This window comes from Diadema setosum, chromosome 11, assembly GCF_964275005.1.
Source record: "Diadema setosum chromosome 11, eeDiaSeto1, whole genome shotgun sequence".
Lineage (NCBI taxonomy): Eukaryota > Metazoa > Echinodermata > Echinoidea > Diadematoida > Diadematidae > Diadema > Diadema setosum.
This window is the reverse complement of record NC_092695.1, coordinates 17848179-17864363: the sequence shown is the minus strand read 5'-3', so window position 1 is coordinate 17864363 and position 16185 is coordinate 17848179. Positions and strand designations below refer to the sequence as shown.

The 16185-nt window shown below is 40.6% G+C and overlaps 1 protein-coding gene across 1 annotated transcript in view; it reads left to right on the top strand.

Annotated features, from left to right (window-relative positions):
• LOC140235327 (medium-chain acyl-CoA ligase ACSF2, mitochondrial-like) overlaps positions 1–16185 on the top strand; it is a 28089-nt gene that overhangs the window by 9750 nt on the left and 2154 nt on the right. The window contains exons 4-8 of the mRNA XM_072315352.1: positions 9983–10078; positions 10602–10750; positions 11461–11629; positions 12882–12989; positions 15156–15307. Coding sequence (XP_072171453.1) covers positions 9983–10078; positions 10602–10750; positions 11461–11629; positions 12882–12989; positions 15156–15307 — 674 coding nt within the window. The remainder of the gene's footprint in view (positions 1–9982; positions 10079–10601; positions 10751–11460; positions 11630–12881; positions 12990–15155; positions 15308–16185) is intronic.

Below are 16185 nucleotides of genomic sequence, written 5' to 3'. Positions count from 1 at the left end.
GATAATACACCCTTTTTAACTTTTATTAAAATTATTTGCTTTATTTCTGTAATATTTATATTTTCCCCAAAATGCCATTTCCTTAGTTTCACCATGTTTTCTCTTATTAAAATCACGTTCCCTTGCTATGTTAATATATTGCTCATTTATCCATGGCGATCCCTTTTGCTTTTTACGAACTGTAACATAGGGTGCATGTTTATTGCACATGTCTGAAAACACTTCATGGAATTTACACCATTTCAGGTCAACATTTGCATTTTGGGGCCACAATCTATTCCATTTAACAGCAGCCAAATCACTGAGAAAGGCATGTTGATGAAAAAAAAATCGAAAAGAACGAAAAGACGAGGTCGTAGGTTTCGACTGTTGAGGATTTGACTTTGTTACTACATACACTAGGGAGTGGTCACTTAATCCGAGTGAGTGTACACCGCAATGAAGTTCCCCTAATGACTGCGACACAAAAATCAAGTCTATAAGTGTACTGCTGTTGGGAGTAACCCTGGTGGGTTGCTGAATACACCGAAATAATCCCACCAATCCACTCAGCTCTGTCAGCCTTTTGGAGAGTGGATTTACCGTAGACATGTTACAATTAAAGTCTCCCAATAGGATGATTCTCTCCGAGATTGAAGACACACGATTGAGGCTTTCTTCTAACAGATCAAAGAAAGACGTTTGGCAACTAGGTTTTCTATAGGCTATCCCAACAAAGAGACTAGCCTCGTTTCCTGGGCTTCACTTATATCCATAAGAGTTCAAGATCAATTTTTTCTAAATCATACCTTCTTACGTAAGGAATATTTTCACGAATAAAACAACACACTCCGCCTCCGTATTGATCACGATCTTTCCTTTCAAGTTTGTAACCATAAAGCTGAACCATATTCGAACTTATTGTACCATCTAACCATGTTTCTGAAAATGACATTATTATGCCTCATGTCAAAGAAACTACAACGGACCATCAATATTGTAAGGTCCCTACGGTTGGGGTTCCCTGTCAACAGGGTTTATGCCCCAAGACAACGTATTTATTCCCGTGGCCTAGCCCTTTGGAGAGGACTTTAAACCGTGGGTCATGTAGAAACATGCGCACAAGCATTAAGTACTTCCATTAGTAACCACTACCCAAGTAGGAAGCCCATGTGGGCCCCATTTGGGAATGATGTGGGATGATGGATGTGGGGTTTCCAATATACCCCATGTGGGGCCCATATAGATTTTGACACACGGGACGAATGCTGGCCCACATAGAACCCACATGGGATTGGCATGAGCGTGCCAATCTGGTTAGGATGTGGTCTTAGGACCCATATGGGAAAAGCATGGGCATGCCATTCTGGGTAGGATATGCTCCTTATCCGGGCACTTACCCCCCTGGGCAACTACCCTCCGGATAACTACCACCCGGATAATTACCCCCAGGTCTATCCCCCCCCCCCCCCCAGGGCAACTACCCCCCGGACAACTACCCTCCTAGGGCAATCACCCTCCAGGGCCATTACCCCCTAGGACAACTACCACCCGGTCATCTACCCTCCTAGGGCAACTACCCCCAAGGGCAATTACCTCTAGGACATCTACCCCCGGATAACTACCCCCTGGGTAACTACCCCCTGGATGACTACCCCCGGATAACTACCCCCCAGATAACTACCACCCGGATAACTACCCCCTGGATAACTACCCCCCGGAGAACTACCCCCAGTTAACTACCCCCGGATAACTACCCCCTGGATAACTACCCCCCGAAGAACTACCCCCTGGGTAACTACCCCCCGGATAACTACCCCCAGGATAACTACCACCCGGATAACTACCCCCGCATAACTACCACCACGATAACTACCACCCGGATTACCACCCCGAGATAACCCCCCCCCCCCCATAACCATACCCCGAACCCCCCCCCCGCCCCCTTCTGATACTTACCCACTGGACAACCCTCCCCCCCCCCCCGAAAGTTACCATACACCCGTTGTAATTTTTCCATAAGTTCATAACACCATATCACAAGACTAAGCTCATGTAGGCCCTACATAAATGCACCTTTCTCTTTCACTGTCATCATTTACTCTTTTGGCTTGTCATTTTCTACCAGTATAACACATTAGACGATAAACATAAGAAAAGGAGAGTTGCTTTCACTGTAATTCTTATTCCCTTAACATTAGCGAGGGACCCTTCGATGTTCAGCCATAGTTTCTAATAGGATCCGGGCACGGTTTTATGAAAGTTATCAGTCCTGACAAGCTGTCAGTTCCACACAATTACCAATTGTTGTAGGTCGATCAAAGCAGGTCCATGGTAACAAGTCAGTGACTCGAGCTTATCAATCAAGCAGAACCCATGGTTTTATTGAAATTATTAGAGACTAACAAGATGTCATAACTGGCAACTTTTATCAAACGGTGCCCTAATCTGTCATTTGAATAAAATTACAGCTTATTTTACATACAAGTAGAATTGTGCTAGTTTTCAAATTAAATGCTCTCGACACTTTAAGGGGAAATCCAGTTCAAATAAAAGCTAGTCTGATTAGAAAGAGTAAAATATTACGAGTTTAACGGTATTTTCTTTCTTTTTTTTTTCTTTTTTTTTTACAAAACACCCCTAGTTGTTAACGAAGTCTTTTGTCCTGCACCCGTTTTGAATAGATCTAGAGAGTTGCTGTTGACAGAATCCTTTTTACATTAGGGCTGCTCTGTTTTATCCCGGCCATTTTAAGACAATTTTTTTTCACCAAAACTTGAATCCCCCTTGAAATAACATGCTCTTTTATATTTCGTAAGGGGTTTCTAATTATCTCACCCAAAAGATGTTAAAAACCTGAAGTTAGGTCTCGACCAAAACCAGACGATATGAAAAAATATGTTGTTTTTTTCAATTCAAATAGCAAACGTTGTTCGAAAATGACAATGAGAGAAGTAATTTTCCGGGGGGGGGGGAGTTATTGCAAGAGGGGTGATTGTTTGGAGCCTAATTTTAATAAGGAGTAATTGTCAAGGGAGGTAATGCTCTGCGGTGATCATACAAAGGATGTGACAATCTCTTCCCGCATCCTTGATATACTCGTTGTTAATGCCCAATTATGCAGAAGGGCAATTCTGAAATGAGCGTTAACGGTATAATAGTAAAACAGTTACAAAATTGATGAAACAATCCAAAGAAAGCAAATTAAGACAGAGACGAAGTACACAAATAAAGATACAGTGTACTCCCGTTACAACGAACACGGTTATGACGAAATTTCGTTATAACGAAGCAAAACTTCTGGTCCCAAAATTAAAGTCTATGGTACAAAATTCGCTTATAACGAAGACGGTTATAACAAAATTTCCTGATCACGAAGTCTTTTCTGAGCGCCACTGACAAAGAAAAACAACGAAATGCGGATCGCATTCGAAAATGCGTAGCGGAACAAGCATTTTTATAGCGTCTCTGCATGCATGAGCGAACGCTTCACATCATTGTATGTTCACTCCGTGTATCACGCACAGTTTCCGAGGGGAACTTGCGTTATTGTAATACAATAATCTGAATTCAGATAAGGTTTGTTTCATTGTTCCGAAGTCCTTTAATACAAAACACACAGATTCTGATACAACTAAATGTCCGTAATAGTTCAGAAATGAAATATTTAGCACATTCTAGCGTTATTCCAAAGGTTCGTTAATCCGATAATAAAATATGGTTCTTATTCTTATTCTTATACGGTGCGTTAGTCCGAAAATGATAGGAATTCAAAACGTTCGTTAATCGGAACATTACAAAAAGAATCGTTAATCCATGGTGGAAAAAGGTGAGTACACTAACAAAACTTAAGAATTGCAGTCCTTATAATCGTCTTAAGATAAACAAATCTTCGAAATAACTAACCTTTCTCATTTTTTTTTTTCATTAACAAACTTTCTTCGGAATAACGAACCTTATTTCATTTTCGGATGAAAAAGCCTTCGGAACAACGGACTTTCTGAATAGTGAACCTTTCTCATTTTTTGATTTATAATTAACCTTCAGAATGACGAACCTCATTTCATTTTCAGATCAACGAACCCTCGGAAAATGAACAATATATTGTTTTAATCTAAATTATGAACTTTCGGAATAATGATTCTTCGGAAATACGAACCTTCAGATAAACAAACCATCGGAATCCCGGGAATGGCGAAACTTCGGAATAAGGAGCCTTCGGAGTAAGAACCTTTCTCATTTTTTTGATTTATAATTAACCTTCAGAATGACGAACCTCATTTCATTTTCAGATCAACGAACCTTCGGATAATGAACAATATGTTATTTTAATCTAAATTATGAACTTTCGGAATAATGATTCTTCGGAAATGCGAACCTTCAGATAAACAAACCATCGGAATCCCGGGAATGGCGAAACTTCGGAATAAGGAGTCTTCGGAGTAACGTACTTAAGTAAGAAAAGAACCTTTGGAATAGCGAACTGTAACCAAATCCTACGCCGTCATTTTCTACACATGTGTGACAACACAAACAACTTTATGCTCTTTTTAAAATGTAATATTTAAACGAAATTAACAAGGTACTCTCCCATTTCACATAGCTTTTCAGAGTATGATGAGGATTCAACAAACATATTTTTTTTTCATACGTGGTTTCCTTCTTTTCGTTATACATTGCATATTGTATTTGTTCGGTTATAACGATATTTCGTTAAAACGAAAAAAAACAAAAAAAAACGAACGCCGGTCCTGAGCATTTCGTCATAACGGGAGTGCACTGCACATGAACACACACGAGATAAATCCCTTGTAATGAGAGAAAGAGGAAAGGTGAGTAATGAATGACAGGAACAGACTACCTTCACGGTACATGGACAGAGAAAAGCGAGAGGGAAGAGGAAGATGATGGGTCAAAACCAGGGCACGTGAGGCATGAGATATAAGCTCCTCAAAATAAAGAAGTGTTACATGGAGTTGTGGTAAACGATAGACGATTGTGGTTAAAAAAAAAAATATTGCAAAAAGTGAAGTGTAACATTTCTTCAAAATGTCTTTAGTTCAATGGTAAAGGCATTCAAACTTAAAACTTCTTTTATACTACTATCAAGAGAAATCCGAAATTTCGGAACAGTAAAAGAAAATACAGATTTAGCGAAAATAGTTTTGGTTAAAGGCATTGACATTTACTGGATTACCGGGTAGGATATGCAGGGACAGTTTCGTTTTTGATGAACATAGAATCAAAATACAGAAGGGAGAAATTAAGCTTGTACATAAATCGTCCTAAATGCAAACGATACAAATCGTAAATCCTTAAAATGTTGTTTTCATAAGATGAAGTATCAGTATGGCATCTCCGTCATTCCTGGCAAATGATACAAAGAACTTCGTTTCCTGTAGTAATAATATTCTTTTTATTAAAAGTAAGAGTTGGGGGGGGGGGGCAATGACCCGGGAGGTAGTTATCCAGGGGGTAATTGACGTGGTGCACTGTCCTGGGGGTAATTTTCCTTTTGATAGTTTTATAGGGGAGGGGGAGTTGTAGGCCTACTTATCCGCGGTAATCATCCATGGGAAGTTATCGGAGGGGATAGTTATCGGGTGGAAGATATCTGGGGTCTAGTTATCGGAGGAGGGGGTAGTTAACCTGGGGATAATTATCCTGGTGGTAATTATGTGGGGGGTAGTTATCCGGAGGGTAATTATCCGGGGGGTAATTATCCGGGGGGTAAATATCCGGGGGTAGTTATCTGGGGGTAGTTATCCGGGGGGTAGTTACCCAGGGGGTAGTTCTCCGGGGGGTAGTTACCCAGGGGGGTAGTTCTCCGGGGGGTAGTTATCCAGAGGGTAGTTCTCCGGGGGTAGTTACCCAGGGGGTAGTTCTCCGGGGGGTAGTTATCCAGGGGGTAGTTATCCGGGGGGCGGTAGTTATCCAGGGATAGTTATCCGAGGGGTAGTTATCCAGGGGGTAGTTTTCCTAAGGGGGAATTGCCCTGGGGGTGATTGCCCTAGGAGGGTAGTTGTCCGGGGGTAGTTTTCCTAGGGGGTAATTACCCTGGAGGGTAATTGCCCTGGAGGGTAGTTGTCCGGGGGGTAGTTGCCCTAGGGGGAATTTTCCTGGGGGTAATTATCCGGGTGGTAGTTATCCGGAGGGTGGTTTTCCAGGGGGTACTGTTCCTAGACCCGATATGTTCAAGCCATATTGGACCCATATGGGATAAGCATGGGCATGCCATTCTGGGTATTATGTTCTATCTCATATGGGACCCATACGGGATATGCGCGGGCATGTCATTCTGGGTAGGATATGTTCAAGCCCCTATGGAACCCATATGGGGTAAGCATGGGCATGCAATTCTGGGTAGGATATGTTCAAGGACATATTGGACCCACATGGGATTACCGCGGGTATGATATTCCGTGAAAGAAATATTTAAACCTATATGGGACCCATATCGGATCAACATATGGGCATGCCATTCTGGGTAGGATATGGTAAAGCCCAATGGGGCTCATATGGGAATGGTATGGGCATGCCAATCTGGTTAGGATGTGGTCAATCACAAATTGGACCCATACGGGAAAAGCATGGGCATGCCATTCTTGGTAGGATGCGGTACAGCCAATATGGGACCCATATGGGAATGGTATGGGCATGACATTCTTGGTGAGGTATGTTTAATGCCTTACGGCATGCATATGGGATTAGCACTGGCATGACATTCTGGGTTTACTATAGGATATTCTCAAGTCTATATGGGACCCATGTAGGATAAGCATTGACATGCCATTCCGGGAGGATATTTTAAGCCCACATGGGACCCACATGGGAAGGGTATGGGCATGTCATAAAGGGTAAGATATCTTCAAGCCAATATGGGACCAATGTAGGATATGCATGGGCATGTCATTCTGGGTAGGATATGTTAAATCCAATACGGGACCTATATGGGATTAGCATGGGTATGACATTCCTGGAAGAAGTCTTTATGGGACCATAGTGGCCATAAAATAAGCATGTATGGGACCCATGTCGGATTAAGATGGGCACGCCATTCTGGGTAGGATATTTTAAAGCTAATATGAAACCCAAAGGCCCTGGGAAACGGATGTATAAGCATTGGCTTGGGCCATTCTTGGTATGATCAAGTCTACGGGAACCGTATGCGATTATAGACCATGGGCATGCTATTGGGTAGGATTGGCTACGTAGGCCGTTAGGGGTAGGACATTAGGATTAGGATAGGATTAGGATTAGGGCACAATCCCAGAGTGTGCTTGTACACACGTACGAGTAGTATGCCCTAATCAACCCATTCTTTTTCCAAGAAAAGCTAATATTTTCCTTATGTGGGCTTACCCATATGGGTCCCATGTAATTCTTGGGTGCAGATGCCTAATTAGGGCCCCAGAATTTTTGCCCATGGGGCCCTTGTATCAAAGAATATGGGACCCACATGGGCCCCTTATAGAACTTATATGCTGCCCATGTGGCATAGCCCATGTTATGCCCAGTTTGATAATCAGCGACATGGGTCCCATCTGGGCCCCATTTGCCTTATATGGGCTTGTCCAAATGGGTCCCATATGATTCTTGGGTGCAGGTGCCTTAGGGCCCCAGATGGTTTGCTCATATGGGCCCATGTGTCAAAGAATGTGGCACCCATCTGGGTCCCACATGGGCTTGCTACTTGGGTAATAGTAAGTCCACATAAAAAAAAACAGAAGTGACATAATTCAGTTTGAAGATAGATTTCTCTTTTTTCATAAAATTGCAGGTGGACATTTTTTTTTCCATGATTCAAGACCCGTTTCAAGTTAACATCTCTGCTCGTATAATGCACATCAGATCAACAGTGAAACTTTCCTCGACACCCCGCTGTAAATCGATTCATGAGTTTCTTATAGTCCAACGCTAATGACCTCCTCTATAATAAATCACAAAGCCTGCACTTTCACAAGCCTAATCATATTGTACCAAATCACTGTCGTATTGTAAGAAAAAAAATGGAAAAATCCTTCACCGGTCTTGACGTTTGACAATAAATCATAAAGCTGTCACTTTCACAAGCATAATCATTTTATAATTGTACCTTATCATTGTAATAATGATTGCACCAATCACCAGTATTGACGTTTCTGCATTGAAAGGAAGCTTTATGTTTACTTCAATCACGAGTGTGGGCTTACCTATGCGCAGTGGCGTATCTAGGGAAAACGGCGCCCGGGGCAAGCACGAAAATTGCGTCCCTAATTTCTGAAAAAGTGTTCGACCCCAACACCATCCCGGTAGGGACTTTAAACAAAGTTTACATGATGCTTTTTCAAGCACTTAAAAGGGATCTTTTGAGGGTGATTTAAATGTAATGAATTTTGATAGATTTTGGCGAGCGAGCGCAGCGAGCGAGCCGAAAATTTTTGTATTTCAGCTTACAAAACATGGAATTCTTGTCATTTTTTGCTTACCAAATCTTACAATTCTAATCAAGATAATACCGGTAGTGATGGCCTTATAGATAACGATTTTTACCAAACAAACTGAGGACTTTAAAAAATACTCTAAATTAGTGAGCTGAAATTTGTATATGTCCTCGTCATCATCACGTATTGTTCTTATCTTTTTTTTATATAATTTTTGGCGAGCGAGCGCAGCGAGCGAGCCGAAAATTTTTGTATTTCAGCTTACAAAACATGGAATTCTTGTCATTTTTTGCTTATTAAATCTCACAATTTTAGTGACGACCTTATAGATAACGATTTATACCAACAAACTGAGGACTTGAAAAAAATACTCTAAATTAGTACGAGCGAGTGAGCCAAAATTTGTTTATTTCTGCGTCATCATTACGTTTTTTCTTATCTTTTTTAATTTTCTTTTTTTGCGACCCCCTCCGCCGTATGTTCGAAACCGTTGGCGTCCTCTTTTGATCCAATCGGCGATCGCTTCAGAGCGAATGATATTGCAGTCGCTGCTCCGTGTAACATTTTTCCTGCTAAATATAAAACGACATGAGTGAACACAATAGACATTATCATTTTGTCCGCGTCATCGTCACGTTTTGTTCTTATCTTCTTCTCTTTTTGTGTACAAATTTTGGCGAGCGAGCGCAGCGAGCGAGCCGAAAATTTTTGTATTTCAGCTTACAAATCATGAAACTCTTGTCATTTTTTGCTTATTAAATCTTACAATTCTAATCAAGATATAGTGATAGCTTTATAGATAACGATTTATACCAACAAACTGAGAACTTGAAAAAATACTCTAAATTAGTACGAGCGAGTGAGCAGAAATTTGTATATTTCCGCGTCATCATTACGTTTTGTTGTTATCTTGTTTGATTCGGGGTTTTTTGTGCGCCCCCCCCCCCCGTATGTTCGAAACCGTTGGCGCCTTCTTTTGATCCAATTGGCGATCGCTTCAGAACGAAAGAAATTGCAGCCGCTGCTCCGTGAAACATTTTGCCTGCTAAATATAAAATGACATGTGTGAACACAATAGACACTGTCATTTTGTCATCATCACGTTTTGTTCTTACCTTTTGGTCTTACCTTCTCTTTTATATAAATTTTGGCGAGCGAGCGCAGCGAGCGAGCCGAAAATTTTTGTATTTCAGCTCGCAGAACATGGAATTTTTGTGTGAACACAATAAACATTGTCATTTTGTCCGCGTCATCATGTTTTGTTTTTATCTTGTTTGATTTGGTTTTCTGCCCCCCCCCCCACCACTCTCCCTCCCCCCTTCCAGGCGAGTTTTTTTTTTTTCCTTCTTCTTCTCCTTTTCTTTTTTTCTTCTTCTTCTTCGTTTTTTCCCCCCTTTTTTTTTCTTCTTCTTTTTTTCTTTTTTTTTTCTTTTTTCTTTTTTTTTTTGCGCCCCCAAGGAGTGGCGCCCGGGGCACGTGCCCCCCTTGCCCCCCCCCCCCCTAGATACGCCACTGCCTATGCGAGTATAAATCTGGAGAATGCTTGTTGATTTAGGTGATCTCTTACTGTTGCCTTTCAGGGAACCACTGGGGCACCGAAAGGAGTGGTTCTAACTCACTTCCAGTGTATCAACAGCATGCATCATGCTGGCCTGAGAATGAGTTTTGACAAAATCGTGAGTAATCGTGAGACAAGCGCTGAGTTGGTGACGAGTTTGCAGCAGTCCATAAAACAGTGTTAATATGAACACCTCAATTAATTACAATTTCTTTGATTCATCAAAGGTGACGAGTTTGCAGTCTATAAAACAGTGTTAATATGAGCACTTCAATTAATTACAATTTGTTTGATTCATCAAAGGTGACGACTTTGCAGTCTATAAAACAGTGTTAATAATTATGAACACTTCAATTAATTACAATTGCTTTGATTCATTAAAGGTGACGAGTTTGCAGTCCATAAAACAGTGTTAATATGAACACTTCAATTAATAACAATTGCTTTGATTCATTAAAGGTGACGAGTATGCAGTCCGTAAAACAGTGTTGATATGAACATTTTAATTAATTACAATTGTTTTGATTCATTAAACTATTTTTTTGTGTGTGTGTTTCATTTCGTCTCTTAGTTACATTTCATTGATAAAAGCGTATAGATAATCAAGGTTTATACTTCCTACCTCATTTTTCATCTAACAGGATCACATATCTTGTGCACCGGTTCCTTTCGCACACATATTTGGCACAAATAATATATCACTATTCCACGTTTTGTTTGGTCGAAAAATGGTGATTCCATCCCCAAGTTTCCATGCAGGACCAACCATCAAGGCTATCAACGATGAAAGGTATTGTTGTTGTTATTGTTGTTGTGTTTTTTGTTGTTGTTGTTGTATTATATTTTTTGTTACATTATAACACTTTATGACCCTTCTCCCTTCACATATACTTATACTGAAATGTGCGCTTTTTAATCGTCCGAAGTCGACGAGACACAACATGGCAATTGCCTAGAACTGTATAGGAGACACTGCTTTTGCTCTGTTTATCATTACAGAATACATTGCCTTATTCAAAACAGTTTACATTAGATACGTTCAGACGGTGATTCTTAACCTCGAGGATAGTTAACCTCGAAGATAAGTTCTATGGAGTGCAAAGTGTCGCACTATCGATTTCGTTACGAAATCAGTCATTTCATCGACAAAATGACTGATTTCGTAAAGATATCAACCGTGCGACACTTGGCTCCTCATAGAACTTATCATCGAGGTCAGCTTTCCTCGAGGTTGAGTACCACCGTCTGAACGTAGCTAGTATGAGTACTGTGAAATCTCGTGCTACTGCTAGTCATTACCCTAGAAATAGAATGGCGCAGACATAATTTAGGCTGCGAATCATCGCAGTTCAGTATTTGATTAGCCTTATTGAACTAGACTCATCGGCTTCCGAACTTTTCCAGCCAGGCGATTGTCAGTATAAGAGCATAGTACACCGATGATATAATGGTCATAAGGCCAACACTCGTCTCAGTACTATACCTTCCCTTGTCGATCAGGTGCACGATGATGTTCGGTGTACCGACGATGTTCATCGCTGTCCTGAACCATGTGTGGATCAGTCGCTATGACGTCACCAGTCTGAGATCCGTCTTCGTCGGAGCATCGCCAATACCCCCCGAGACCCTGGTGGAGGCTAGGAAGGTCATGGGGCTGGAAGAAATCATGGTAACATTTCCCTCCTCCCCCACCCCCTCCTATTTCATGTCTTGTTCATATGAGAATGTTTTTGGTTTTCTGCTTTAGAGCAAATATGGGTCATAGCTTCAAATGATAATGTTGCTTAAAGATGGAGTCACACTTTACTAAGGTCCTATGTCTAATAATTTAAAACTTTATAAAAGATGGATTCACAGAATTCATATGTCAGATGATGCAATACATGAATCCTAAGGAGTTCTTTGATAATTGATTTTCAATTCGTTGAGTATTCAAATAAAACATTATAGTTTTAGGCAGACAAAAAGGTAATAATAGATTACCTTTAATAATTCTGTCAATAGAAGAGTACTTGAAAGTATAACGCGAAGAAAATGGTCACAATCGTGAAATTTCAAAACGAACTTAATCTATCGTTACCAGAAAATATTGAAATCACATCATTGCACACCTGCCCTCTTAAAGCAAATACATTAGTGTCACAATATATGACATCAATGTAAGAGAAAGATGATTTGGCTTGAACCATGAAGACATTATATTATTTATTTATTTATATCCATTCATTCATTTATTTATATTTTGATATATAGATACGTACACTTTGTGAGGGCTATCTTCGCATAGAGTGCTCTATGTGGAGAAGGCACACACACACACACACACACACACACACACACACACACACACACACACATATATATATATATATATATATATATATTTTTAATAATGTGAGACGTGTATCTTCAGCTGCTAAACCCCTGGGCCGTCGCATCTTAGTAGTGTGTGTAACGAGAGTATATATATGTATAGATACAGGTATACATGTTGTAATAATGATTACAACTAATTATGATTATCATTATTATTTTCATCATTATTACCATTATTATTATTATTATTATTATTATTATTATTATTATTATTATATAATTTCGGGCAGTTCGGGCAGTTATCGAAAATTGTGTCGCTGAATGGAGTCGGATCCAGCTATTAATATTTTACGATATTGTGTTTCGCCTGTGTCGGAAATATCAGTAAGGCGGGAACAAAAAAAAAAGTAATTATGGAATAATATTGATGCCATCGAATGCCAGCTAAAGTCGATCCCTCATTTCACATGACTCAGATGGTCACGACCCAGTGGGGACTAATTATATCCGTTTATATCCCCTTACTTACCTTCTTACTCGCTAATTCATGCTTGCAGTCTTATAACAGACACTTAACAGTCCCTTGTTTGGCTTCATACATCCAGAGTGCCTACGGGTTGACAGAAACTTCACCAATGGTAACGATGACAACACGCAGTGACACAGAAGAGAAATGTGTCTACACAGTTGGGAAACTGTTACCCTACCTGGAGGTTTGTATGGTGGTTCTGTAGACTGTAGAGCTTTAGATAGGCCTTTAGACATAGCAATTCCGCAATGCAATAAGCTGTATAACATAAATATAGCTGAAGAAAAGGGACGCACGTCACGAGTGCGACACCCACGAATCAGACAGCCCACGAGTCAGACAGCCCATGAGTCATACAGCCCACAGGTCATACAGCCCATGAGTTCGACACTAAAGCAATTAAGTTCCATGAGTCCGACACTAGGCAAACACGGCCCATAAGTTCGATACTAAGCAAACATTTAAGTCTTACGAGACCAACACATTAAGCTCCTTGATGATTGTAATGTCGAACTCGTATAGCTTTTGCTTAATGTCGAACTCGTGCGCCTTGTCTGCCTAGTGTCGAACTCGTGGGTCTTGTGTGATTCGTGGGCTGTATGACTCAATGAACCTTTTTTTTTTTTCAAAGTCGAACTCGAGGGCCGTTTGACCCGTGGGTGTAGGTCTCGTGCAATGATCCCAAGAAAAGCACAAGAAGCTAGACAACATAGTCTTTTATTAGCGTCCTTTTAGAGGGGCAACGTAAGCCTAACCAACTCTAAATCCATGTAGACACTGAACTTCCAGACACATTCAATAACATTTTTTTATGCCTCCGCCACGAAGTGGTGCCGGAGGCATTATGTTTTCGGGTTGTCCGTCCGTCCGTCCGTACGTCCGTACGTCCGTACGTACGTCCGTCCGCATTCGTTTACGCGATAACTTGAGTAATATTGACTGGAATTTTACCAAATTTGGTTCAAGTATAAAGTATGATGGGGCAATTAATTGATTAGATTTGGGTGAAATCGGCCAAAGGTCAAAGGTCAAAGGTCAAGGTCAAATCATTAAATTGTATCTGTTTACGCGATAACTCAAGACTGGATTCAGCAAATTTCACCAAAATTTGTCTGAGGATGATGTATGATGGGACAATTACCTGATTAGGTTTTGAGTGAAATTCGACAGAGGTCAAAGGTCAAAGATCAAGGTCAAATCCTAAAATTTATCTGTTTACGTGATAACTCTAAACTGGATGAAGCAGCTTTCACCAAACTTGGTCCAAGGATGATGTATGATGGGGCAATTAGTTGAGTAGATTTTAGTGACATTGGCAAGAGGTCAAAGGTCATAAGGTCAAGGTCAAATGCTAAAAACATTGCTATTTCCCCCATATCCATGCAATGCCCGAAGGTATTATCTTGAAACTTATTGTAGACATGTACTACTGCATAAAGATTCTCCAGAGAGAGTTTCATGTCATAAGGTCAAAGGTCAAAAGGTCAAAGGTTAGGTGAATATGTTACAATTTCACTTTTCTTGCAAATGGTTCAATGTATCTTCATGGAACTTGGTACATACACATGTACTGACTGGCAGGGATTTTCTAGGGAATGTAGGGGTCATGGGTCACTAGTCAGGGGGTCAAAGGTCAAGGTCAACTCCTCAAAATGTTACTATTTCCCTCATATACTAGTACATGCAATGCTTACATTATTATTTTTAAAACTAAAACTTGATATATACATGTATTCCCTAATGGAGATACTCTGAGAAATTTCCAGCCAGAAGGTCAAAGGTTAAGGGTCAAAGGTTAAGGGTCAAAGGTCAGGTTTAAATGCAATATCTATATATTTTATACTGTAATTACACTCTTTCTTCATACCTTGAAAATTACTCAATGCATAAACTTATAAAAGGGTAGGTCAGAAGTCAAGTAAAAGTTCTCAATTCCCCAAATACAGGTACCTGCACTCTTAGACAATTATAGCAAACCTAGTTCAAGGAAAGTGAACATTCAATATATTTCTGACAAACCTGTCATTTCAATATTTTGTCAGTTTTGTGAAACTGTCATAACACATTGTGAAGACATTGTACCATACACCTATTGGGAGAATCATGCATTATGGCGGAGGCATCAGTCGCCATAGCGACATTTCTAGTTTCATTAATGCTGTTTATCAATTTCTGCCTGATCGAAGAATATGGTCAGTTTATCTCTGTTGCTCAGAATCCGTTCTACAAGAATTTCTGAGCTGGTAGACTAATAAAAGTTTAAATGATATCCATCAATCGATCGATTAGTAAGCCTATGTCTAATATAACCACAACGGGATAACGTTTGCCCTACTTCAATTCTGCGCAGATGAAGATCATAGATCCTGAAACACAGAAGACGGTTCCCGTGGGGTCGCCAGGTGAGGTGTGCGTGAGGGGCTATGCCGTCATGGCGGGATACTGGAGAGAGGAGGCAAAGACAAGAGAGGTCATTGACGCCGAAAATTGGTTGCACACTGGGTAAGGTCATATCAGGAGAAGGAGAGCAAGCTTGAAGTTAGTGTTTAGTAAGAAGTTGGCATAGACGGGCTTCACCAAGCATTTTCTGAATCCCCACAACTTAAGAGGTGGTGTTGGCCGTGCCTTTTGGACATAGATGAAAGTTGGCACTCTCTCAATCCGACTGTGTTAGACATAGGGTTATCAGTATTTCATGGTTTAGTCAAAATTTTAGCTCACAAATATACCTGAGTAAGTTCTGAGGTCTCCCATTAGGTTCCGCCAATAATCATACGGAAATAATCGCAGTATTGCATGTACGATCCATTTTGTACACCGAAGGAAGTACTAGGCGAGCCTGTTCCTTCTTGGTACACCTTGGTCAAAGTAGATCGAGTGTTTAGGGGAAAAGGAATTGTCACAGAGTGTATGCTAAACCTACCAGAAATGAAACTTAGAACCAGATGGTGTAGAGAGTCGACTCTGGAGCACTTTTGCACTTTACAACAGTTACTGTAAGTAATTCTTAGCCCGTTTGGTTTCGAGATGTCATATAACACCTTGTATATACTAACGGAACATCGGTGAGGACCTACAAAATATTGCAAAGGGTAATTAAAAGAATCTCTCCAAGACAACCGAGGAGCCTAGACGAGTTTTAGGAATACATCCTCTTACAATCTCTTGTTGAACAATGCGCCTGAGTGAGTTGGGAGAAGGCTCCTGGATGAGTGTGGAAAAGGCGCCTTCTCGCATGTTGAAGCGTCAATAGCCAATGGCCCGACCAAACGAGATCAGTAAGTTCAACTTGAGTGCATTGTAGGGGACATCAAGACAACCAGCCCTCACGAAAATAAATATGTGGGTGCATACGAAGACCATGATACATAATACTCGAC